A 24,441-nucleotide genomic window follows, 5' to 3' on the forward strand; every position below is an offset into this window, starting at 1 on the left:
ACACGGTAGTGGGAAGCATTGACATCCATGAGAAATTCACCGGGCGTAAGCCGGAATACGATGAGCAGGAGACGAGTTGGGGCAGCACCTATCTATAGGGCTTAGACAACGTTCTTGGAAGTTAGCCCCAGAGAGTCCGAGGGCTTAGACTCCTTGGTGCTAACTGTCTGTTTACTATGGAGTTAGTAACCAACAAGTGACCAACATCAGCATCCGGATATCCACCACAAAGAAAGTAAGGCACCACCAACGCAACGCCCGCCACGAGAGCCACAGCCTCAGCCTCAGCCTTCCAGGGGCCAGAATAAAACCCAGGAATCCACCGCCGGCACTAAGCCGTCCACGAATCGACTAATCAAACGCACCGGCCGGAGTTGCGTGTCGTGCCGGTCCAAAGCGGACTAGGCGGACCCAGTTTTCATAGGAATGCATCGATCTCATTTAACCGTGGGGAGGGCCCGTGGAATTAATTCTGACGGGATTGACGTGCCTTGTCAATTGTCATCCTTGATCCATCACGGATCACGAAGGGCTTTTTAATCTTGTACGGATGAGCTTAAGCACCCTTTCATCTCAGGAGATTGGATCATCGCCCCCATCTTCATCTCGATAATGCGACCGGGTTGATAAGGGCCAAACGAGGTCACTACTAGTAGTCCTTTCCCAGTTTTTCCCCTCTTCTTTCCCCCCAGCCGGAACCATGGCTACGGATAGGCAGACAGTCCGCAGTAGATACTCGTAATGGTCTAGCAGAGAGACAATAATACCATAGTAGTACGTTCGAGGCATCGTCATCATACCTAGTAGTACTCCGTACTCCGTACTATGTAAGAATAGTAACGGCAGATGGCCACACGGCCACATGTCCATAGGCCCATAGTACGTCGCGGGCCCCTCTCTGATGGCTCCCAAGGACCCAAGGGGGGGCCAAAGGTTGTCCTTTGGTGTCGTCTCGACGGTTCGCGTGGGCCACTCGGGCCAGGCACCGTCGCTCTGAAACTCGATCCCATTTGTTTTCCCTTTCCCTCCCCCCCCCATCAACATCCACATCCACCCATCCACCCATCCCATCATCTCCTTTTCCCGAGACCACGACCTCGACCCTCGGCCTCGACCTAGACCTGCCTCGTTCACGGCTCCAGTTTTGGGCTTCGTCTTTCTCCATCTCCAGCCGTTCTTCTCTTCCTTTCTCATCTTTCCCCTCGCAATCGGTCGGTTTCCCTTCCTTATCGGCCTTTTTCTTTTCCACTCATTATTCACTCGTTTGAATTGTTGCCCATCGGTCTGGTCTCCTTCATTCCCGCTTCTCTCTTTCTCCTCTTCTTTTCTTCTTTTCTTGTTCTTGTCTTCGTCCTTGTCTTCCGACCTTCCTTCTCGACCATCGTCTTCATTCGACACTAACGTTTCATACTTATCCTTCCTTCTCCAGCCTGGTGCTGCTGTTTCTCTTCCTGCCTCTGCAAGGGGTATTCTGTCGGCGTGTCTGATCACCAACCACCCTTTCCGAGAACTCGTTCCCTCGACCCATCCTTATATTGCTCCGCCTGTTTGAGACGATCGGTGCCACTGCTTTGCTCTCCTTCGCCAGCCTCACCATTCCACATCCATTCGCTCAACCTGTCTGTCTCAGAAGTATGTGATGCATTGGTCCTTTGTCCTTGTTACTTTAATTTTTATTCCCAGTTGGTCCAGTTTATCGTTTTACTCTTCTGTCCCGCCCTGCATGACGCTCCTTGGGGTTCGTGTTGTTGGCGTTCTTCACAATGTTCGCCGTGCGCCGTCGATCAACTTGCATGTTCCTTGATCATTCACGTTCGCCAAATCTGGGAATCTGGCTGGCTGACTGCTGTGTAGTCGGACGCTTTTACCTTGGCCGCCTTTCACACTCATTGCCATAGTCTACGGGTTCCAATTATCTCGTCACTATCGAATTCGTCAAGCCGAAAGATAAAGCACAGAAAACCCCTCGTTGTTGTACATACACACACCGCCGGGGCCTTGGAAGTCATTGTCGCATCGCGTCTTGAACAGCACACTCCCGTCCCGGGCGCTTCTATATAACATTCCGCAACGTTGTTAGAACCACATTCATGGTGGCTTACTCTTCACGTTCACCTTCCTTCCAAAAGCCATATACATATACTGAGCCTCCACGAAAAATGGCGCGCTTCAGAGCCAGCAATATTCTCGGCGACCCCTTTGCGCTCGCAACCACTTCGATTTCGATTGTATGTTTCTAACGTCCTTTGTGGGATGCGCAGATCTTATGGCTAACCCATCTCTCACTTGTCTAGCTAGCTTGGTTGATCGCATTCATATCTTCTATCATCACTGGAATCCATGGCGGATACCCCACCTATTCATGGTGGGCTGTTGCGTATTCGTTTTGCTGCATTATCGGCATGATGCTTGTGTTCGGCACCGACACTGGCACCGTTTACAACATCGCGGTATGGCGCCGATCTGTTGAGCATTTCGTTGACAACCCGCTTATACTAATAAACGGCAGATCGTGGGGTATCTTTCTGCCGGACTTGTTATCACGACCATCTCTATCAACACGTTAGTCTATGCGAATAGCGCCGCGTCGCAAGCCGCCGGTGCCGGGTTTATTCTCCTGGCCATGGTTATTGTGAGTCCTGACCGCTTTGTCGACACATGCCACTGGGTTCTATGTTTCTAATCTTCGGCGTAGATTATTTGGATATTCTATTTTGGATCCAGCCCTCAGGCTTCGCATCGTGGCTTTATCGATTCATTTGCCCTCCAAAAGGAAGGCGCTGGCTCGTATGCCAATAGCAGGCCTATGTCCACTGCATTCGGTAATCGACCCGAAACGACTTCGAGCCAGCCTCCGCAAATGTACACATCCGCTCAACTCAACGGCTTCGAGACGTCTTCGCCCGTGTCGGGCTACCCCGGAGGTGCCCCTGGCTCCGAACACCGCAGCTCATCGCAGCCCCGCTTCGGCAACCCATCCGCCACCAACTTGCCTAGTACTGGTGCGCCAGATGAGGTCCCCCAGCCGACAGAGTATCCGTACCGCGCCAAGGCAATCTATTCATATGAGGCCAATCCCGAAGACGCCAACGAGATCAGCTTCACCAAGCATGAGATACTGGAGGTGTCTGATGTGAGCGGTAGATGGTGGCAGGCAAGGAAATCCACCGGAGAAACCGGTATTGCTCCGTCCAACTACCTGATCTTGTTGTGATCAACGCAGAGCAACCCACGGTGTCACGTCCTTTCCTTCTTCTGTCGTTCTGGTCTGTCATGATCCTCGTCGTTTTGTCGCGAGAGAAAAATCAGTTTTTGATACCCTTCGAGTAGTATCACTCGGCGTGATTCTGGTTTTGCGAAGTCTTGTTATGTCTTGATGGCCCCCTGTCTTTGCGGTTCTTTGTTTGGTTATCGTTCACTAGAGGCATCCCCTTACTTGTTTGCAGTGCGTGTTGGCATATTTGATTGATCTGATCCGCGATTCATTGAGCGGGCATTTATTTGCGCGCAGATCTGTTATGGTCTCGAGTTCTATTTGTCATATCCGGAAGCACCTCGTGTCCGCGGTTCCATCTCTTTCGTATCATTATTGGAAACGAGTACGTGTTTAAATGCCATGCTATCATTCCTTCTCTCTCCTCTCTCCGGGTACGAGCGATACGTTGGATTAGAAATCAGACTGGTCGTAACAGTGAAGTTGGCAGACGCCGGATAATGGACATGCTGATCAGCTCCGTTCCGCTGCCACGTGCACCGAGCAACCCCCCGCCCGGCCAACGTGGGCTTGTACCGGGGGCTGACCGGTCTCAGCTACATCCATGCCCATCCTCTTATTCCGCTGCTGAACCTCCCAGTCCCTGGAGTGTCCTGCATGCGTCGTCTGCCGAGCTCTCTCCTCTGGTTTACCTGTCTCGTCTTAGTTTCGGAGCGACTCCATTCCCGCTCGGCCCAATGAACGGGCTCCTCTCCGCCGCCAGACCCAGCGGATGCCTTGCTCAGCAATGGCAAGCCGCAACGGACGTGCCTCGGACACGGTGCTCAACTGTGGTCGAGCGCTAGCTAGATCAATCTGAGGGATAGAGATGAGAAGGGCAGAGTTTTCCTCAACGCTCAACTCTTCGGCATCTCGCTTTATCTGGGTGTAGACCTCGAAACGTCGCCATCCTCTTGAAAGAACCTCTCAGGTCGAGATTGGAATCCCGGCTGTACACGTCTCCGAACGCACCGAACTAAACGGCCGGTCCTCACGATCTATGGCAGGAGACGACAATGTGACCGTCGCCTCTAATGTGCTGGGCACGATTGGGACGGTCCTCTGGTGTATCCAGTTGATCCCACAGATTTGGTACAATTGGAGACGGAAGAAAACTGATGGCTTTCCGCCGTTAATGATGCTTCTGTGGGCTTCCTGTATGTAGGGACTATGTGCTTTGTTGTTCATGGGGGACCGAATGGATGAGCTAAGGTGATGGGCCATAGGTGCTGTGCCGATGGGAGCATATATGATTCTGCAAGTAGGTAGCCGATATGGTCCGGATGGCGAACGGAGAAAGCTGACCAGGGACCGCAGGAAGTCAATATCCCGCTTCAGATTCAACCGCAGATCTTTGGGTTCTTTTCGCTGTTGAGCTGGGGACAGATCATGTATTACAATCAGTATGTGTTGAGATGACTGGGTTGAGTGATTGGATTCTAATGATGATGTCTTTGCTTCGTCAGTGGGTATAGTTGTCTCAAGGCGACGTTGTTGGTCTTTGGCACGGCGGTGTTGTTTGGCGGGATTGAGACGTTGTTGATTCTTACCTTGAGGGTTTGCTGGTGCCACACCCCCTGCGGTTCGATCGAGAGCTAATATTCGGCATTAGATACTGTACAATAAGGGTGTGACCAGGCCGGATCTGGTGGTGGGGGTGGTGGCGGCTATCCTGCTGGCGTCAGGGCTTGTGCCGCCTTACTTTGAACTTTGGAAGAGGGACGGCCGAGTGGTTGGGTTCAGTGAGTCTCCTTCCGGTGTTCGGAAGCTGGAAATTTGCCTGACCGTCTGTAGATTGGATTTTCTTGTCCATTGATACCCTGGGGGGTCTTTTCTCACTATTCGCGCTGGGTTCGTTGCCCTGAGGATGCATTGCATGGATGGAGCCCAGAACTAATTGCTTCTAGCTGCTCAAGGATCGTTCGATATTCTTGGGGGGATCATGTATATTCTTGTGTAAGTTGGATGGACTGCTCTTTCTGATGTAGTTGCGGACCGGCTGACCCTGACGGTATAGTATCGTCCTGGAGGCAGGAATCTATGCAAGCCATATTATCTGGCGTATTCGGTATCGAGCCGTGCGCAAAGAAGCCAAGTCCCTGGGCAAGAGCATTGACGAGGTGCTTGAGGAGCGGAACGGCTGCTCAGTGACTCATGATGTCGAGAAGGTCACTATGACTCCTCAGTCGCAGGGGACCGCCAGTCCTGAACCTTCTGGGGGAAAGGTAAACAATACAAGTGCATGAACATCAGGCCTGGTGATTTTCATTGTGGTGGCATGATTGCGGCTTGTTATCGGAGCTGACTAGCATTGCGCCTCTGATATATAGAAAGGTATCGAGAGGATATACATAGATCGGTAGATCGGTGACATTAATATAACCTAACATATGGAGTACATTTTGTGTCAATGGAGAGAGAGCGAGAGAGGCCTGGATCTGAAACGCAAGAATGCCAGTGGACAATGCATGTGCTGGAGGGAGGAAGGACAACTGGCGGTGCTACGGGTGTTAGTAGTAGTTGACAGTCCAGGTGGCTGGCTACGTACTAACTACTAGTCATGCACTCGACCGGCCAACAAACGGCGGCGTGCATTTGGCTTCGACTGGCATTTTCTTGGGTTGCGATTCATCGGGAGCCCGGGGCTCAATCGGGTCCAAGCGTGGGCGGCATTGTGCTGGTTGTTAGGCCGTTCTTTTTTCCCCCTGACTATCTTTATGATCAGGATCGTGGGTGTTGCCGGAGGATTATTATCTATCGATTGTATTCTATTCTTATTCCCATTAACTAGTTCTAATGCAGATGATTACTCGGGACGTTCCTGTCAGCCGGAGGGCTCTGCCCAACTAATCTACTACTAGAGTCTATACCCCCGTCTAGATCTCATCGGCCTGGCCTGGCTTTTTCCCCCTCTTCGATCTGGTCAGCTTCTCCCCCATTTCTCCTCTTCCTGGGGCTTCGCCAGCACTGTCCCTCCCTCCCTCTGGATTTCGTTTCATTTCGTTTCCCTGCCGGTTTCTTTCCCGTCTTTCTCTTCGAATCGACTTTCTCTCCTCGCTTCCCCCCCGCCTCCATCAGCTCCCTCTTCCTCAGGTTTCCCCTGCAACGTCTCGCCTGCTATTCCTGATCAAGTCATGCCGAGTGGCCGACTGTCTGCTGCATCTCTACTACCTCGTCCTTCCTTCATGCTCGGATGCCATCAGGACCGGCGGAGGGTTAAGTGACCTCTCTCGCGTCTCCATCTTTCCTTTTCTCTCTCTCTTTTTGTTTTTTTTTCCTGTTTGCTTTTTTACTTTGGTTTCTGGGTTCTCCATTTGATAACCCACTCCTTTCTTTTTCCGCTCTCCAAATTTGTAATAAGATAGCGATTTGATCCTTCCCCCGTGTGGTTGTCTGCGAGTCCAATTCTATGCAGGTGCACCATGCCAGACCGTCGCTGGGCCAAACTGAAGGCAAAGCTGTTATTGCGGCGACGATCGTCGACTTCATCCGCTCCCGCCACCACCTCCTCCACCACCGTTCTGGCCGAACCCAAGAATCCTAATCTTAATCACCATGACCATCACCTTTCCCCCCAGCAGTTGGACCAGTCCTCCGGCGACGGTGCCCTTCGCCGGCCCATCAGTAACACCCGCCGCGCCCAGTCATTACAGGCGGTGCCTCAACTCTCCGTCGACGAGCCCTGCGATCCCGAATCGAGTCCAGCTCCCGCCGCCGATTCCTCCCGGCTCTCCGTGATTGGCTCGAGGCCAGGGCGGTCTTACGGCCCTTTGGACGAGGAGAAAGAATTGGACGACGACGACGACATCGCCGCCGCCGCCACGACGAAACCTCCTCGCGAAGAACCGGTCGCTGAACAACGAGAGGGAAAACAGCACTCACTGGTTCAACCAGGTGCTGGTGCCGGTGCCGGTTCCAGTGCAGTCCGTCAGCGACAGCAATTGGACGCGACTTTCGACCGTGTCCGCCCCGCGCCCAACAGGCGTCTCAGTCACAGTCCCTTCTCTGAGCACGTCCATTCCCCACCCCCGACAGCAGCTCTATCGCCCGATCTGCTCCCTTCTCCAACTCCAACCCCTCCCCCAGTTTCTGATCGCATTGTCCCCGCGTCGTTTCAGCTCGGCTACACCCAAGGGCTCGAACGCCTGGGGCCTACGGTCGGGGAGCCCCAGTTGCCGGCGTTGGATGTGGTTGCGGAGAATCCTTCCGGTGATCCAAGTTTCCAGCCCTCCAACCCTACACCTGCTACTTCATTTCCCAAGCGTCCCAGCCTTGGCTCCCGTCGTCAGTCGCTGCTGGCCCCGTCGCATCAGCATCTGATCAATAGCTTGTTGGATACCGGGCTTACGACGGAACACGACACTCCCGCCAACGGTCGCCTCGCCACCTTTAGCACAGGCATGGCACGCAAAATCTGGGTTAAGCGGCCAGGCGGGTCGGCCACGTTGGTCCCGATCTCAGTGGATTCGTTGGTGGATGAGCTACGGGACCAGGTTATTATGAAGTATTCGAATTCCCTGGGCAGAACTTTTGACGCCCCCGACATTGTCATCCGCATCGCTCCACGAGACGGTTCGAATCGGCAAGCAACTCCCGATCGGATGTTGAGCCCGGAGGAACCGTTAGCTACGGTGGTGGACTCATATTATCCGGGGGGTCAAGCGATTGAAGAGGCTCTGATCATCGAGATCCCTCAGCGTCGCACGCCCAAACCCTCTCCGCGCCATTCGGTGTATTACAACCATCATTCCGAACCGGGCGAGCATGGCGAATACTTCCCCCTGATGCCGGCGAACCCCAATGTCCCAACGCCGCCGACTCATCCGTCGAACTCAACAGCCAGTGTAAATGCGCATCCCGCTCCGTCAATATCTATATTGACGACAGGAATGGCGCCGCCGTTGCCCTCTCCAGGGAGTCGTGGGAGTCGACATCCCCGTCGGCCGCCCCTGACTCGGCACGCTACGAACTCGCCCACCATACTCAGTCAGGCACCGGTACCAAAAGGTCTGTCAACACTCGTCTCCTGAAGCCGCTTGCGGCAGTTTGTTTCGTTTAAATCATCGCTAATATTGAGTAGATGCTGGTGTTGCTTCCGCTGTCATACCTCCTCCACCGGCCCCATCCATCCCGACTCCGCCAGGTCCACCACCGGAATCCCCTCAGACTAAGTCCCTCACCCCTCCAGCACGCGGTGCGTCGCCACGCCCACGCCCTTCAACGTCTTCTGCGAAGCCAAAAAAGACCAGCGCGCCACTATCCTTGAGTGGGGCCTTTGGAGGCCTTATTGAGGGCACTGTGCCGCCAATCAACGTCCTGATTGTTGAGGACAATAACATCAACCAGCGGCTTTTGGAGGCCTTTATGAAACGTCTTAGCGTCCGGTGGAAGTGTGCTGCTAATGGCGCTGAGGCCGTGAAGAAATGGCGCCAAGGCGGTTTCCATCTCGTACTGATGGATATCCAGCTGCCTGTCATGAATGGTTTGGATGCAACAAAAGAGATCCGCAGGCTCGAGCGCTTAAACGGCGTCGGAGTGTTTCCCAAGACCGCCGATGGCCGGTCGAGTGCTGCAACCGCCAATTTAGCATCACCACCAGCAATCGCCGGCAATAGTGACCCATTGAAGGAGGAAGACACATTGCACGATTTGTCTCTGTTCAAAAGTCCTGTCATTATTGTAGCCTTAACGGCCAGCAGTTTGCAGAGTGACCGTCATGAGGCGCTGGCGGCTGGCTGCAACGACTTCTTGACCAAGGTACGTCTTCCAATTCTCCTATTTAGTCCCTTCCACATCTATCCCTTCAACATGCTGATAAACTCCCGCAGCCCGTCCGATTTGAATGGCTGGAACAGAAAGTGACGGAATGGGGTTGCATGCAAGCGTTGATCGACTTTGAAGGTTGGCGCAAATGGCGCGGATATGCCGATGATACTCTACCGTCGCCTACTTCTGAAGGCCATACAAGTCCCATGCAGACGGGGGGAGATGGAGCTTTGCGGAAATTCTCACCCGTCGTTCCGCCATCTCCATCTTCTACCCTGAGTCAAGGAGCCAACAAACGGGACCGCAAAGCCCCCAGCTTCCCTAAACCCATTGATGTTACTCCCGAAGACTCCTCGGGCAGTGGTAGCGGAGAGGGATTGGACTCGCCAGGCAGTCCCTTGACATCGGTCCCTGTGGCCGACGGCCCCGCGGATCTTGATGTACTATAATGGAGAGAGAGGGTGCTTTAATGCCCCCGGTATGGATCGTTTCGACTTCCGTCCAGGCTGATATAGTGTGGTGTGTGGTATGTGTTGTGTGCATGTTTTCCTTTCCTCTAAAACGTTTCCCGCTATTTTGCGTCTTCCTATGGATACCCAGCATAGCCATCGTCCCTGTTCTTGCTTCCTTCCTTTCTCCTTCCTTCCTTCCTTTTATCTACTGGCCCACCCCGCAGCGGTCAGTCTCATTTGTCATTGGCGTTCTAACGGTCATTGTACTTCCAATTGATTGCCTGGATCTGCTTCGGGGGGACATTTACTCACGCATACGAATGAGTTGTCGGTTTTTGCTTGCTGTTATATCTATTGTCTTGCTTTGAGTCTTTTTCTTTTCTATCTTGGAGGAATATATGCTTGCCTTCGTAGAGTTTTGCTGTAAATATAGATCGGTGCTTTTCAATCTGGGTTCTTGTTGTGATTTTTCATTCTCATTCTCATTCTATGTATCTCGTTGCTTCCAACAACCTAGCTAAGGCTCTGTCTTTTGATCAGGGTTGGCTGAGCCTTGATTGTGAGTTCACCTGGGGTCTAACAGATCTTCTAAATGATCGTAGTAGTATTGTGTCGTAGGTGAAAAGGTATATTGAGTAGTCGACCGATAAAGGTGATAGGACAATTATAGATACATTCATTGCTCAGGCTAAGGCGATCCGACCAGGAAGGATAACGACCAATACGCTCCTCCCAATAAAAATCAATCAAAACCTGTATAGTACAGCTGAAATAGGCAACAAGGCATACAAATACATCCATCGTCCGTCCGCACTGCGCAACGAACGTGCTATACAAGACAAGCTCCATGTCTTCGGAAAATGACACCAAGAGAGGGAAGGAAGTATATCATTTTAAACCTCCACCCGGGTCGGGATCTTGACCTGGCCCTTCTTCCGGTCGTAGCTAGGGACACCGTACCGCCGACCAGGGGCACGAGCGTTCCGACCATCCTTTCCAGTGGTTTCCTGGCTGACGACAACGTCGTTGATACGGAACTCAAACCGAGAGTCCTCAGGCTGCACTCTCTGAGTTTGCTTCCCTTTACGCTCCTCAGAGCGACGCTTGCGCTCCTGCTCGGCCTCCTCTGCCTTTTGAAGATGAGCCCTGTAGATCTTAGGGTGCTCGGTTCTCTCTTGCGGCACGAGATTTTGTGCACGCCTACTGGAGATCATGTGTGGGTGCGGAATACGCACGTCCGCCGGCTGGAGGACCTGGTGTTCATCCTCGCCCTTGCCGACAACTTCAATGTGGGAGGGATTCTGGGTGATACGGCTTATAAATTCAGAGTCATCAGCGGCATCCTTGGCGGCCTGCTCTTGTTCTAGGGCTGGGGCGGCGGAGAAGACGCGACCAGCGTCAACACGGTTAAATTGGCGGGACTCGGAGACGGGATAGAAGATTTGAGGGTTAGTTAACCGGTGAACGGGTAGGTCGTTGATTTCTTCGTGGGCCCTCAGCTCCTGATCGTACAAAGGGGTTGTCGGAACCATCTCGTGAATTGCACGAGCGTATGGCAAGGCTAGGGGTTTACCCTGATGACACTGTTAGTTGTGTTCAAGAAAAAACAGGTAGCATAATCAGGATGTGCAAAAGACAGGGGCCTCGGTGCATATCAGGAAGATAGGCGTTTTAACCATTCCCAGTGACTGGGTCATAAAGACTAATCGAATTTATGTTTTTCTCATCATTGAACCGAATATACCTCCGCTTGGAAGGCACACAAGGGGAGGGGGGCGAATTGTGCAGACAGGACATGGAAACGCAAAGCCAGGGATCGACGGTAAACATACCTCTTGTGTCATCCTCTTTTCCAACTCAACCAAGCGAACTACGGCAGCAACCCTCCTCATGTCGACCTTAAGCTCAACACTGACAGCCCGCACACTCTTCTTCCTGACGACCACCCGGTGGTGGATCTCTCTCCGCAGCTCCTCACTGAGAATACTCTCCGAGCGGTAATGGATATTTTGTGGGAAGGGTCTCGACTCCGGAAAAAGGGAACCGGGTATGATCTGTGAGAGATAGTTTGTCGAGCCTGGTTTGTGATGTTTGAGTTCAGCTGCCTGATGTTGCAGCCAGAGGAACATCTGGTTGCGGAGTCTGGTTTGAGGAACTATTGTGGAAGAGAAAGACCGACATGACCGCTGTGACCTGGAAGAGAGTGGTGTAAAGGAGGAGGAGGTGGAAGATGAGGAAAGGTAAGGGAGGAGAGAGTTGGAACCGATCGGGTTCTGTATTCGGGGAGCCATGCTGGATAGGAGGGGAAAGGAGTGGATGAGTGGATGAGTACGTGAAGGGGAGAGAACCGCAGACGTCAAGAGACCCAGGTCCGGGTAACTACGGTTCAATTGACCGGGGGGAGAGGGGATTGGGAGGGGGGAAGGAAAGGGAGGAGGTTGAATGACATGGAGGTTTGAAGAAGAGCAATGGAGAGGAAGGAAGAAAGACAGAAACTTTTTCGGCGCCGGTGGTAGTCACGTGAGGGCGCGTCTGCCCGGCGGCGCTTGCCCCGATCGGGGGTCCGAGTGCCCATCCGATTCTCTCTTCGTCCAGGAGAGCCTCTGGAAATCACTCGTCATCTACTATCTACTATCGATGCAGCCATCGAGCCAGTGGCCAGTACAGTCCCATTGTTTAAACTGGTACAGATGGAGCAATTTCCCGAGAAGCCAGAAGGGCAACGGCCGACACGACGCGCCTCTTTTCCAGGTGACATGCGGAGCACAAACAACCAAAGCGACGAAAAGCAGTTGGGTAATACTCAACATAATAGTAGCCTCCATTACTCCCACGTACCCCAAGCAATGACTGGAGAGCAACGACGCTGCAAAACATGATGCGAAACAAATTGATGGACCAATGCGCTACAGTCCCCAGCCGGCCAACAGCAGCCGACATGCCTCGGGATGCCTCTTGCCCAAGGACCAGAGTAAGATCGATAGAAATTCCCAGAAATGTATCTCAAGTGTATAGGTATTAGGTACCCAGGTAAACGCCCCGCACAATGATTGGCTGCTGTCCAGATGAATGCTGCAAACACTGTACCACAACACAGGAGGATGGTTATGGGTTCCCCGATCCAGTGCAATGATTCTCGCTAGATCTCTCTTTGCTTCTGGATATGAATTCGGCCTGTCGACCCATCCCCCTTCCGCCCCGTTGGGTTGGGAGGGTCCAAGAGAAGGGCTGGCGGGATCAAAGCACCGGAACCAGGAATTCCCCACCTGCAGAAAAGAACACGCACGGAAAACGGAAGCAAAGGACGAACACACAATCAAGCCCCCTCCACGTTAAGGAGAGTTAGAGAGAAAGCAACTATTAGGGAAACATCAGAACATAGAACGCAGTAACACAACACAGGGTATGAAGGCGGTGCAAAACTTGATGACAGGGCAAGCGAAACAGGCAAACTTGGCAATGGAGATCCTCATGGGCTCCTGGTGGTATTAAAGAGAAAACCCACACGCACACAAATGCAATGTCTCCCACCCAAGAAAGAAAAACAGCAAACGCGACATGTATAGTAACAGCGCCCCTGATCCCATGCTATCGGCAAGCACAGCAAACGAACGGAATACAATCATGAAAAGCAAGCTGAAGAAGCGAGAGCCCCGTTGTCCTTACTCCCAGGAGGAAGGCGAGCCTCCAAATGCTGATCTAGCTCATGAAAACAATAACAAGCCCCAATGCGCCAGGTAGCCCAGTAATCATCAAGCATGTCGGACATAATCTCCACAGAAATGTGCGTCTCCCTACCGGCCCATCATATAATCAGGGTAATAGGAATTGTAGCCTCCCATATTGGGTCCCGAAGTCCCGCCGGTAAGCGGAGGTGGCGGAGATACCATCGGGTTCATCGTGTTCGTCCGAATTCCGAGTCCCGAATTGGCATTGAAAGCACCGTTGCTGGGCAAGGGTGCATTCGGACTGCCAGACGGATGGACAGCACCATTATTTCTGATTGCCATTGGGGGGGCCAAGCCTGGAGGGGCGGACAGGCCGGGCGGCGGACCACTGACCGTTGAGAACATATGATTGTGCATCCCACCGAGACTACTGCCCCCGGGTACACCACCTTGAGACGCCATGGCATTGGACGCGCTCATCGAGCCCGGCTGCCCTGAACGGACCCCCAGGGGGTTCTTTGAGAAGCTCAGACGAATACCGGTCTTAATGCTGTTGGACAGCTTGACGCCATACAGCTCGTTGAGCGCCTTGCCGGCGGTGCCCACATCGTCGAATTCCACGAAGCACATAGGGCCGTTCTGTTTGTTTCGGAAACACAGGCGCTTGTATCCGCGTTGTTTAGAGAACAGCGCCTTCAGCTCTTCTTCCGAGGTGTCCGGAGGGAGGTTCCCGACGTACAATGTATTGCACGGGGGATTCATGTCGTTAGGATTGGCAGCAGGGAGACTGTGGCGAGGCACATGTGGATTGCCATACGGGAACCCATGGCCCGCCCCTATATTGTTGTTCATCGGCTGGGGAAAAGCCGACGGGGGGTTCGAACCTCCAATATGCGCGGTTCCCCCTGGGTTATAAGGCTGTAGTGGCGGGGAGTTTAGGTTCGTAGTCAAAGACATGTTACCAAATTGGTTACTCAACATCTGAGGATTCGTGGAGCGACGAGGGACGGAAACAGAAGCCGAATGTCCGTTTTCGGCATAGCCCACAGGATCCTTGAGTATTGCTCCCGTATCTTCGTCAATATCCTGATCGATCATCGATTTACCACTGACCCGTGGGAGCTCGGGGACACCGTTGCCGATCGGAGACTGGGGTGAAAAGATACTGTGAAGCCGTTCAGACGGGGGCAACGCATCGCCAGTCGAAGGTCCTGTGGTCGCGCTTAGCTTCTCCAAAGTCTGGAAAGTCCCGTTGAAGCGCGACGACTGTCGCGGCAAGCCCCCATTGACATGACCCAGCAAGCTCCGGGTTGCGGTGTGGTCAATGGTGTTTCGCCGGGGGACCAAAGAGGAACCAACGGAGCCGTAGAACATCTCCACGATCATTGTGGCGTCATTTTTCGAATTCGGCTTGCCGTCAAGTAAGGCCCGCGCTTCTTCCGCTGCAGCTAGCGTGCTGAAGCGCGCGACGGCGCACAAGTATCCATTATCCTCTGGGGCATCGGAAGGTACGAAATCGGCATCCACAAAGTCTTTGGCAAAGAGTAGCATGCTGCGCAGAGCGTCGCGACTTGTATTGCGTGGAAGTTTGCGCATCAAGATCGCGCCGCCACTGGTTCCATTGGCCGGTCGGATGAAGCCGTTAAGGCCCTGCGCCGACCGATCCGAGTCGCCTAGACGCATGGTAGTCGATGAGACGTTATCGAACGTCGGGGAGGGACCGATCGGGGAGAACGGATAGGTAAACGAGGGACCTAACGAAGTTGGGGCCTGCGATGCGGGAGTATTGTACACGTCGGTCGACATCGCATTCTGAGCCTGGGAGGACGAGAGCGGCTGGTGCGTAGGCGACGCGCCCGAGGACACCGAGGGCGTGCGCTGAGTAGTGCTATAAGAGCCTGGACTCGTACGGGTAGACTGATTCGAACTGCCACTCATGCCTCGCGGACCGAAATTCTAAAGCGTCGAGTCGAGTCGAGTCGAGGCGAGGCGATCGATTAACCCCACGAGCGGACGACGGGAGCACGGGCTCTTCGTAAGGTAAGGAGCGGGAGGCAAGTTGGTGACAGATGGGAAAGAGGCTGGAGAAGCCCGGCCGGAGACTATTAGAAACAAGACAGAAAATCGCGAGGACGCCTGTGTCGGCCAAATAATATGATTCAAAATGCTGATGCAATCTCGTTGAGAAGAAACTGCGATGGATTGGATCACGCGCGACTTGAAACCGCGGGATTCGTGTTAAGGAGGTAAGGATGCGACGGACCGAGGGTCCGAGAGAGAGACAGGAAACGAACCCAGCACGACGGAATAAATTGATAATCAGATGCAAAAGGAATGGTTGTGGGATCAATTCAGGGGAGTGGGAGTTGGAGGGAGAGGGGTTGGAGATTGAGGGCAGAAGAAGTGAATAGGGGAGGGACGGGGACACAGACGGGAACGAGAAAGTAGAAGGATGGCGAAGGGGGAGGGAGGAATTGGGGGGGGGGGGGGGGGGGGGGGGGGGGGGGGGGGGGGGGGGGGATGGGAGAGTAGGAGAGGAAGAGGGAGGAAGAGAGAAAGAGAGAGACAGGACAGTTCGGGGAAAGGATAAAGTTAGATTGGGTTCGACTTGGGGACGGATTGGTGACGGTACTGGTAGTGAGTGGGTGGTGGGCGTGGAAGGAGAGGGGAGGGGGAAAGCACGTTAAGTAAGTCCCGTAGGCAGACGTGGTAGTATGCCTGGGGATTCGTCGTTGTAGTGGTGGTAGAATCGAGGTAATAATAATCAAATCACCCACCGCAACCCGGAAGAGTGTCCGGGCACGTAATACTACCAGTACTCCCGACGAGGACAAGACATGGAAGGAAAGAGAGGGGAGAAAGAAGAGAGAGAGAGAGAGCGCGCTCAATAGAAGTTGACGGGCAGGAGAGGAAGATGATGATGATGACGATGATGATACCGGGCAGTCGGGACAAGGAACGGTAGGAAGTGGAAGTGGTTGAGATCCCGACCCGGCGTAATGGGAGGAGGAGGATGATGATGGTGAAAATAATAATAAGAATAATAATAATGAGTGAAGATTGAATGAAGTCAAGTCCGGAACGGTCCTTTAGGGAGTGGACTTGGCCGGTCCTTTTAGTTTTAGGGGGGGGGGGGGGGGGGGAACTGGGAACTGAGAACTTGGATGGGGGGAAACAGTAAGTACTGACGGACTCACGGACTGACGGACTGACTGAGGGCGGCCGACCGTCTGGCTTGTCTCGCCTGGTCTGGTCCACGGATCGAGTCTGGCTCCGTTCCAGGGAGCGATGGCCAGTCGGGAGTCCCCTTAGGCCTGTCGACTAATCCCCGAACTAGACGGTTCGAAGGCGTGACTAAGAGGCGCCATCCAACGAGCGGGCTTGCAGCTGAGGCGCGACCCGGCAGTTTGAGATGACACGACGCGCTATCAATGGGGGACTGGAGAGAGCCGATCCTAATGGTTACAGCTGCCTGTGCCTGGAAATCGGGATCCTCTGCATCCATCCCTCAGTCACCAGCCAACCTTACTCCCCCCCAAGCGGAGCATAGAGGCGCCGTGGGCTACTAGTACTCTGTGGCATGAACAATTGACAATGATCTTTGCATCTAGACCACCGCGACCCCAGAGGGAGCCCGCCCGATTGCGGCGATCCCACGCAAACAACTGAAACAAAGAGGGAGAGGCGCCCGGATGCGACACGCTGGTGCGTGCGCCGAGATCCCCGGGCCGTGGCGGATGGGGGGGAGGAGCAAATGAGGCCCTCATGCGTTTCCAGTCTGGATGAGTTCGATTACCGTCGCCGTAAATACGATACATCCATTTAATTGATCTAGGTAGAGGAAGATAGATAGTACCTGTGGATTGCGTGAGACAAGAAAGGGAGTAAAAAAAATCCCAGCATCATGGCGAGATCGAGATCTATCTACCGACCCTCTACTCCGTATCTAGCGCTTTAGTTATCTATCCGAACTTGCCAGTCAGCCAACATGGCTGGAATCTCGATCAGCCCCTTCAGTCCGCCGATGGGGCTCCGGGACATCCTCATCGGCTATCCGGCCATCAGTCAACAATTCTCGAGGTTACAGCGCATCTCACTCTTTACGGCCCCTCTTCTATTCTCTTCGCGACTTGTACTCTGTACTCTAGCAATGAATATGACGAAGATCTATCCCGTGCGATAAAAGGCAAAATCCAACCCAACCATGTTAATGAGAACCCTATTCATCCATTCAGCTGATCACGGGGGATGTTGCTCTGTACGACAGACAGCCACCCCGCGGAACATACCCATGGATGTCGAGGAGTGATTCTGCCTTACCTCCCGAGGGATTCCCGAGGTAGCTTGCTGCACCAGAGTCAACGAATAAGATAATTTCAGCCCGTGCTAGACAACCGGCATGTTCACGACAACCGTAGTCGATTCCGTCCCGGCAGTAAGGAGTGTAGTTGCGAATCCAGGAAAAGCGCGATGACCCTGAAGCTGGTGCTGAAAAGCAGGCGGGATCTGACACAGAGCCCTCAGTACTCCGTATACTGTGTAGAGTACGCCATAGAGGCCTCGATCGACTGAATGAGTATGTCACTCTCAGCACCCCGTACTTGCTTGCAGAAAAAGGAAAATGAATAAATAAATGAAGTGAACAGAAAAAAAGATGTTCCTTTCGTTGCTTTGGGACCAAGACTCATCACCTACGCAATTCATGCGATAAGCCCATAGTTACCCTGGAGGTTGAAGAGTCAGACCAGACCAGGATGCCCTTCCTCGACCAGCACGACCAACCAACCAAGATATAGCCCGATGGGGCAAAAACGCTTACGTCCGGCTGGCGCAATGTACGAGACCTGTCCAGACATGGATAACATGGGCCAGCATGAGCGTAGATAGGTACCATGATGTACCTAAGTAGGGAATGACTGGGAGAAGCGGGCCCTGGTGGTGTGGCTGCCACGGATCCATGGGAAGGTCAAACTCTGACGCTGATCTGCCACCTGAAATTCCCTACGACAGCCAATGACCACGGCCCGTCAGACGTCTGGACTCCGGACTGGTTCGTTCTGTGCCTCGTCTGCAGAACGGGATTGGTCCATGACTGACGCTCGATGTGCGGCAGTTGGAACAATGAGAGAAGTGGGGGTAGGGAATCCTTTCAGTGGATTTGGGGCCAGAGTGCAGTCGAACCAAGGCCGGCCTGGTCATACTCGCCCATAAGTAGTGCCTGCAAGCACCGGGCAGGTCACTGTATCCCTGATTGCCGCTCATCCCGGAAAAGAAGGCTGCTGAGGGAGTGGCACCGATGACTCGCAATTTACAGGTACCATAGCAGCAGTGGAGGCCAGATGCCGCCAGTATGCGCGACTTTCCCACAGGCCTATATGCAGGTTAGGTAACGTAGACATCAAATCAGAGGATTTTTCAAGTCCGACATCTCGTCATATTGATACCTTGAACACATCATGTCAGTTTCTTTTTTCCTTCTTCCTTTTTTCCCCTTTCGTCTCTCATAAATCTTATTTTGTTCTTCTTATTTTTTTCGTACCTAAGAAGTCTCAATGCAGACGCATTCTAGTAAACCGAAACAGAAGACGTGCATCAAGGATCAAACGCCCTTCTAATGTCGCAGATGTGGTTGGATAGGATTGGGCGATCTCGGTGCTTCATGACAGTGCTGATCTAACGGAAAGCCAAGTGGTGCTGCCTCCTGCATGGTCACCTGCCAGCCTAAGGTGCAAGGGAGCAGCATGCACAAAGTCGGGACTTTTTTTTTTTACTCTCTGATAAGAATTGCTTCCATCCTCTGTTTATAATAAGCGACATCGTAAGAAATTGTTAATAAATATGAAGGATAAAAAACCAATCCCCAATGACTCCCAGTGATAGGATGATTCGGGTGGCTGGTTTCTTTTTCAAGTCTACCGCATCGCATCTGGGCCTTTTGACTGGAGGAAGTCGCCGTCCTTCCCGTCACTCTTGGTTTGCCTGCTTATTCCCTATCCGCCTTGCAGAAGGAAACCCTGTCCGATCCCGGACGTGGCTTTGGCATTATCTCAATAGGCTCCAGAAATGCATGCCTGGTCGTGCAGGGCGGAAATACCATCCCTGCCAGTCAAATTCGCCAATACCCAATATGAGGCAAAACGGCAACACTCTGGGACGTTCATAAGGGGAAAAGGGGGAAAAGGGCCTGGAGACATATTTTCATATACCACAAGCGCAGATGCAGCACGTAATCGACTCACATAATGTACATAATTCTCAACCCATGAATTCCAAGAGTATAGCTCTCAATAAACGCCATAAGAAATGCCAGTAGCATGATATTCGAAGAAACATGTCCCGCTCCGGAAAAAGCTATCGTCATCCACCTCAATGACAGTCATCTTGTTCCATCCGAGCTTCCGCTGCTCGGAGAGCGCGCCATGCAATTATACAGATATACCTCCCTCAGTTTTGGACCTTCTTGTTTTCCTGAACAAGACCAGCCTGTAGGATATGCCGATAATCAGTCAACCAACTCGGATTCCGGTCGTCTCCTCCTATAGTTGAGAAGATCACAGTATATGATAGCCACGTACCAAGCTTAGTAACCGCCAAGCGGAGCCACTGGGCTGTGCTCCAACACCAAGCCAGTACTTGGCTCGAGACCGATCAAGCGAAATCTCCTTGTATGCCTTTGCGGTGCGGGCTTCCTCCTCGGACAGGTTGGTAGGGCGCTGGGGAATGGGGTTGAAGGTGCCGATGACTTCGAGGGGTTTCGAGTCGCGAGCCGACCTGCAAATCAATCGCGTATCAGCATTGAAGCTCATCCTCATGTAGAAAACAACCCATTAAGTCGTTCACGGAAAGGGCTATGTTGATGCCGGGATCCATAAAAAATTTACCTACCGTGCCTGAGCAACCACAATGTTGTAGAACGGCTGGTGCCTGTTTCCGAAGCGGGAGAGACGGATGCGAACAACCATTTTGGCAGCTGGTCTTTGCAATTGGGGAGTCAACGGGAGGGGCAACAGCGCAGCAGAAGGGCAACTTGATCGATCTGAAGCAGACCAGACGCCGACTCCGCGGCAGTTTCCAGCGTGTTCGGGAGATCTGTCGGACCGAGTGCGCGGAATCCGGACTAGCGCCGACCAGTGGGGAGCCCCGATAACAATGATGCAATCCCATACTCCGACTATAGACATCTCCGTCGAGGCTCTCCTCCTGGTGACAATTCCTACCCATATCCATTGCATTGAGGGATAACTGACTGTCACCTCATCCTCCCTATTTAGCTTCGCACCTGCACCCCTGTTGTATGCTCTATACCGCACTCGCCAGGCGGAGCCGTTTCCCCGCACTATTTCGGTACTATAGTAGATCCGCCAAGATGTCTTTGAAGGTAAGCAACAACTTCACCAGTATCAATTCAAAGGAAACCTCCCGAGCTCACGAAGAGACACAATTAGGCTATCTCCTCGAAGGATGCTGCTTCCCTAGACAAAGACCTTGTGGAAATAGGTGGATGGTCCTTGGACCAACTGATGGAGCTAGCCGGACTCTCTGTTTCCCAAGCTGGTGAGCAACGATAACCTTCCCTACTAGTAAGGTGAAGCCAACCCACTAACAATTCAGTCTACCGTATTCATCCCCCAAGCTCAGGTAAGGATGTTCTCGTTGTCTGCGGACCAGGAAACAACGGTAGGCCAATACATCCACCTACTTACAGCGGAAACAATAATGGTTGACCTCCCCCCAAGGCGGCGATGGCCTGGTAGCCGCTCGCCATCTAGCTCAATACGGCTACAAGCCATCCATCTACTACCCCAAGCAGGGCAAGAACGAACTCTACCAGGTATGCGATCACATCTTGGGGCGTTTTACCATCCTTTCATGATCAACCAAACCCGGGATGTACAACGTCTTAACTATGAGCCCATCACCAGCGTCTGAAAACCCAACTCGAGAACCTCTCCGTCCCCTTTGTTTCCGATCTAGCAGTCGCCATCAAATCAACCGATTTCCTAGTCGACGCTATCTTCGGCTTCTCCTTCGGCGGCCCCCTGCGTGAACCTTTCCCAACCATCATCTCCCAGATCGAAACAGCCACCATTCCCGTGTTGAGTGTCGATGCACCTAGTTCTTGGGATATTGAGAGTGGACCCCCCAAAGAGGGCCCAGGCTCAAAGTTCATGCCAGAAGCACTCATCAGTTTGACAGCCCCCAAGCCCTGCGTGAAGTATTACAAGGGGCGACACTTCCTTGGAGGGAGGTTCCTGACGAAGAGTATTGCGGAGAAGTATGGGTTGGATCTTCCCCAATACCCTGGCATTGATCAGATTGTCGAGGTTGGTGTTGATGCGGAGGGAAGGCTTTGAATAGAATCGGGTCTCTTTCTGGACTCGAATAGTTGACATGCTCTGTAATACAAAGGTATGGTTCTTGCGTTCGGGATCGGGTTGGAAATATAGTATACCTTCTCAGAGTTGTAGTCACATTAGATGGGTAGTCACATTGGATGGGTTATCCTACACAATACCAAGGATTGTAAGTGAGTGTGGCCGTAACATGTCCGATGTGAAATTCATGCAATGTAGTGTGTATCGCTATCACTAAATGTTGTATACGTGCTATAGACAGCAGAAGAACACAGATGGCCCCCAAGGCAAGAAATTCCTCATGACAGCGCCTCCCGAATCTCGCCCATGATACCCTTGGTTCTTGGTTCTTTACCAAGGCCAGAGCCAGAGATATTCTTTAGTACATCACTGACGTCGTAGACCTCCTTGGCAGCAGTCCTGACTTCCTCGCCGAGCCCCTTCACAAGAGTTCCCAGAGCAACAAGGCCACGATATACTGCTTCGGAATCCTTCTCACCACGTATCATCGCTGCCAGCTCCCCTAGGAGAACCAGCGCCCGTTCCGATGACTCGGGCATAGACTCCCTGCCGCCAGAAGTCAAGTAAACGGCAAAGTTAATGTAGAGTGTCGTTACAGCAATGGTAAGATTCCGGTTTGGCGTCGCCCCACTGTTGGTCAGAGCAGACTTGACGCCGTTCAAGACTTGATCGGATCTGCTCATGACTAATTCACGCCCGGCGTCTGTTTCAAACAGATTTGCGAGCATGCGAATGGACAGCATCGCATTATTAACATTGAGCGGAGTATCAAACACGCCACTCGATTGAAGTCCGGAGATGAGGTCCTTGCCACCGTAGTCTGTAGTGGCAGTCACAGGAGTTGCGGCTGCGGACAAGCGGAGAAGGTCCAAGCCCGGCAGTCTGCTTGCGACGGGCCAGGCTGTTGCAACCTTGTATAGTAAGACAACTCCAGCCTCCACTGCTGGGGAATCCTCGATATTCGAAGACTCGAGCTGACCGCACAAGGTTGCCACCGTTTCCAGTTCCGAAGGACTCAACGATACATCTTTCGACCCGGAGGATATGACATGTTGATTAAGCTCTTGCAACTTCTTGGCGATTACTTTGAGATTGGCGGACTTGATGGAAAGATATGACTTTTGCGGAAGGACCTTTGGCCGAGCTTCGGGGACGGGGGGCGATTGCGCATCTCCAGGACGGTAACGCCTCTCTTGACCCCAGGGATCGGCACTGGCAGGCGTTTGTTCCTGTGATGCCTGACCAAGAGTCGCACCTTGAGTATTCTGGACAATAAACTGCGCGACCTGATCAAGGTAGTTCATCGACAGTTCATTATCCTGGATGAACTTTGTCGCAGCCTCGTAGGGGTTCTGAGAGACGTTGTATGGAAGTTTGAGAGGAGGTTTGCCGTCTTCCACATCGACATCAAACACATAGTCGTAATCCTGGCCCAGATACTCCGTTTTCCTTCCACTGCTGGCGGCGGAATCAACCACAGTGCCGACTGCGATCCATTCTCGTGACGCTGCTGACCAAGTGTGAGCAGTAACACTGCCATCAGCCTCACGGATCATCTGCACCTGTCCGTCCTTGGTGCCGGATTTCTGCCTGAGAAACTCCGGACCCGGAAGCTTATCTTTATTGATCTTTCCGACCTGTTGCTCCGGGATTGCGGACTCCTTCACAGTCTTCTCGAACTGTTGCACAACCTCAGCACTCGCCATTCGCTCCTGGCTTCTGCTAAAGACCCGTGTGATCCGGTCACTGGCTCCTGTGACTATGTCGCCGTTATCCTTGCATACTGCAACGCTCCAAACAGATATAGCAGGGTGCGTAATCGTTTGTACGCACTGCGTACCTTCCCAGATCCTCACCGTTCGATCCTCTCCGGAGCTGACCAACTCGCCCGAAGGAAGAGCGGCCAGAGAGTAGATAAAGCTCTCGTGACCATGGATTTCGCCAACTAGTTGACCTTGTATGGTAAAGAGTCGAATCACTCCATCGTTGCTTGCAGAAGCAAAATGAGCACCGGTGGGGTTTGAGGCGGGCACCCTGCAAAGGGCCCTCACGACGTCTTGGGAATCATTAATCGTTTTCAGCAGGGTCCCAGATGTATTGAATATGCGTATGGCCTTGTCCGCGCAGCCTAGACAACAATTAGCCTTTCCAACTAATAGGCCAGCCGTATATATCAGGACGGGGAGCACTTACCTGTGATGATCGTATCCTTGTCATAGGCGAGCACTGTCCAAACGCTTCCCTGGTGGCCCTCCAGCACCACCTCGGATTCCCATTTGCCCACCTGCCACAGCCTAGCTGTAGAGTCCCAGCTTCCACTGACGACCCATCCACCCTCATGTGATACATCTAGTGCACAGACATTATGGGTATGGCCTAGAAGCATAGCATCCGCGTTGTCGTCAGCAGCTTTGCCTGGTTGTCTGGCTTCAATGATGGTATCTTGACCACCGGAGAGGACAAGTCCATCGGGGAACTGGGGGGTTGGTGGATAGTAGGCCAGGGCGTTGATAAAGGCCGAGCCGTGAGAGGTGATAGTGTAGTCATAAGACGGAGGCGGGGTAGACACTAGTTTCCAGAGTCGGACTGTTGCATCTCGCGAGGCTGAAAATATAGCATTGGCATTAGGGAAGGCCACGGCACGAACCTGCAGACCAGAAGCAAATGATTAGCGGTCGATAATGGAGGGGTTGGTTGGAGCTGAGAGGTGGCAGCGTCAACAGCCGGGACGTTCTTACATCATCGCCGTGGCCCTCTAGAGAAGCGGAGATCTTGAACTCAGGCATACATAGACCAGTCCACTGGGAAGGGGGAGATGAATCCAGGTGGGGAACTGGCGGGTGCCAAATGGGATGAGTTGGAGGCAACGAAGACGACGGGAGGTTTCAGCGCACCTTTGGGGTGGGAGGTTCCTGGTTAAGTTCACC

The 24,441-nt window shown here is 52.9% G+C and overlaps 8 protein-coding genes across 8 annotated transcripts; 4 read left to right on the forward strand and 4 right to left on the reverse strand.

Annotated features, from left to right (window-relative positions):
- The first annotated feature begins 1,777 nt into the window (after positions 1-1,777).
- Positions 1,778-3,464, forward strand: sho1 (osmosensor SHO1). The gene is made up of 4 exons (XM_025716983.1): positions 1,778-2,228; positions 2,295-2,450; positions 2,510-2,632; positions 2,696-3,464. Exons 1-4 carry the CDS (start codon positions 2,091-2,093, stop codon positions 3,212-3,214), a joined length of 936 nt encoding a protein of 311 aa, XP_025576400.1. The 5' UTR covers positions 1,778-2,090; the 3' UTR covers positions 3,215-3,464.
- Positions 3,465-4,156: 692 nt separating this feature from the next.
- BO80DRAFT_38448 (PQ-loop repeat-containing protein) lies at positions 4,157-5,656 on the forward strand. The gene is made up of 8 exons (XM_025716954.1): positions 4,157-4,410; positions 4,480-4,514; positions 4,571-4,656; positions 4,720-4,810; positions 4,866-4,995; positions 5,048-5,104; positions 5,161-5,209; positions 5,271-5,656. Exons 1-8 carry the CDS (start codon positions 4,254-4,256, stop codon positions 5,497-5,499), a joined length of 834 nt encoding a protein of 277 aa, XP_025576401.1. The 5' UTR covers positions 4,157-4,253; the 3' UTR covers positions 5,500-5,656.
- Positions 5,657-6,675: 1,019 nt separating this feature from the next.
- BO80DRAFT_433808 (uncharacterized protein) lies at positions 6,676-9,468 on the forward strand (the record flags this gene model as incomplete). The annotated part of the gene is made up of 3 exons (XM_025720842.1): positions 6,676-8,260; positions 8,334-9,010; positions 9,082-9,468. 3 exons carry the CDS (start codon positions 6,676-6,678, stop codon positions 9,466-9,468), a joined length of 2,649 nt encoding a protein of 882 aa, XP_025576402.1.
- Positions 9,469-10,082: 614 nt separating this feature from the next.
- Positions 10,083-11,927, reverse strand: BO80DRAFT_423993 (mitochondrial 37S ribosomal protein mS45). Its single transcript, XM_025719173.1, has 2 exons — positions 11,304-11,927; positions 10,083-11,045 (listed from the first exon to the last, which is right to left on the reverse strand). Exons 1-2 carry the CDS (start codon positions 11,760-11,762, stop codon positions 10,365-10,367), a joined length of 1,140 nt encoding a protein of 379 aa, XP_025576403.1. The 5' UTR covers positions 11,763-11,927; the 3' UTR covers positions 10,083-10,364.
- Positions 11,928-13,238: 1,311 nt separating this feature from the next.
- On the reverse strand, positions 13,239-15,234 carry BO80DRAFT_38714 (uncharacterized protein). The gene has a single exon (XM_025717042.1). It carries the CDS (start codon positions 15,075-15,077, stop codon positions 13,266-13,268), a length of 1,812 nt encoding a protein of 603 aa, XP_025576404.1. The 5' UTR covers positions 15,078-15,234; the 3' UTR covers positions 13,239-13,265.
- A 4,349-nt stretch (positions 15,235-19,583) lies between these two features.
- On the reverse strand, positions 19,584-20,101 carry BO80DRAFT_443880 (mitochondrial 37S ribosomal protein bS16m; the record flags this gene model as incomplete). The annotated part of the gene is made up of 3 exons (XM_025721392.1): positions 19,584-19,622; positions 19,715-19,910; positions 20,025-20,101. 3 exons carry the CDS (start codon positions 20,099-20,101, stop codon positions 19,584-19,586), a joined length of 312 nt encoding a protein of 103 aa, XP_025576405.1.
- A 227-nt stretch (positions 20,102-20,328) lies between these two features.
- BO80DRAFT_404207 (NADHX epimerase) lies at positions 20,329-21,664 on the forward strand. The gene is made up of 6 exons (XM_025717671.1): positions 20,329-20,342; positions 20,411-20,517; positions 20,585-20,693; positions 20,751-20,816; positions 20,876-20,970; positions 21,062-21,664. The coding sequence occupies exons 2-6, from the start codon at positions 20,434-20,436 to the stop codon at positions 21,491-21,493; spliced, it is 786 nt and encodes a 261-aa protein (XP_025576406.1). The 5' UTR covers positions 20,329-20,342; positions 20,411-20,433; the 3' UTR covers positions 21,494-21,664.
- Positions 21,665-21,667: 3 nt separating this feature from the next.
- Positions 21,668-24,366, reverse strand: BO80DRAFT_423996 (WD repeat PLAP family protein). Its single transcript, XM_025719174.1, has 3 exons — positions 24,253-24,366; positions 23,708-24,161; positions 21,668-23,642 (listed from the first exon to the last, which is right to left on the reverse strand). Exons 1-3 carry the CDS (start codon positions 24,298-24,300, stop codon positions 21,793-21,795), a joined length of 2,352 nt encoding a protein of 783 aa, XP_025576407.1. The 5' UTR covers positions 24,301-24,366; the 3' UTR covers positions 21,668-21,792.
- Positions 24,367-24,441: the final 75 nt, after the last annotated feature.

The sequence above is a fragment of the Aspergillus ibericus genome (genome assembly GCF_003184845.1).
Source record: "Aspergillus ibericus CBS 121593 unplaced genomic scaffold BO80scaffold_14, whole genome shotgun sequence".
Lineage (NCBI taxonomy): Eukaryota > Fungi > Ascomycota > Eurotiomycetes > Eurotiales > Aspergillaceae > Aspergillus > Aspergillus ibericus.

Coding starts and splice junctions, on each gene's coding strand:
- sho1 (XM_025716983.1), top strand. CDS start 2,091: ATGGTGGCTTACTCTTCACGTTCACCTTCCTTCCAAAAGCCATATACA. Junction 2,451..2,509: donor GCACCGTTTACAACATCGCG/GTATGGCGCCGA, acceptor AATAAACGGCAG/ATCGTGGGGTATCTTTCTGC. Junction 2,633..2,695: donor TTCTCCTGGCCATGGTTATT/GTGAGTCCTGAC, acceptor TCTTCGGCGTAG/ATTATTTGGATATTCTATTT.
- BO80DRAFT_38448 (XM_025716954.1), top strand. CDS start 4,254: ATGGCAGGAGACGACAATGTGACCGTCGCCTCTAATGTGCTGGGCACG. Junction 4,657..4,719: donor CAGATCATGTATTACAATCA/GTATGTGTTGAG, acceptor TTGCTTCGTCAG/TGGGTATAGTTGTCTCAAGG. Junction 5,210..5,270: donor GGGATCATGTATATTCTTGT/GTAAGTTGGATG, acceptor CTGACGGTATAG/TATCGTCCTGGAGGCAGGAA.
- BO80DRAFT_423993 (XM_025719173.1), bottom strand. CDS start 11,762: ATGGCTCCCCGAATACAGAACCCGATCGGTTCCAACTCTCTCCTCCCT. Junction 11,046..11,303: donor AAAAGAGGATGACACAAGAG/GTATGTTTACCG, acceptor CAGTGTCATCAG/GGTAAACCCCTAGCCTTGCC.
- BO80DRAFT_38714 (XM_025717042.1), bottom strand. CDS start 15,077: ATGAGTGGCAGTTCGAATCAGTCTACCCGTACGAGTCCAGGCTCTTAT.
- BO80DRAFT_404207 (XM_025717671.1), top strand. CDS start 20,434: ATGCTCTATACCGCACTCGCCAGGCGGAGCCGTTTCCCCGCACTATTT. Junction 20,518..20,584: donor CCGCCAAGATGTCTTTGAAG/GTAAGCAACAAC, acceptor AGACACAATTAG/GCTATCTCCTCGAAGGATGC. Junction 20,694..20,750: donor ACTCTCTGTTTCCCAAGCTG/GTGAGCAACGAT, acceptor CTAACAATTCAG/TCTACCGTATTCATCCCCCA.
- BO80DRAFT_423996 (XM_025719174.1), bottom strand. CDS start 24,300: ATGCCTGAGTTCAAGATCTCCGCTTCTCTAGAGGGCCACGGCGATGAT. Junction 24,162..24,252: donor TAGAGGGCCACGGCGATGAT/GTAAGAACGTCC, acceptor TCTGGTCTGCAG/GTTCGTGCCGTGGCCTTCCC. Junction 23,643..23,707: donor CAAGGATACGATCATCACAG/GTAAGTGCTCCC, acceptor ATTGTTGTCTAG/GCTGCGCGGACAAGGCCATA.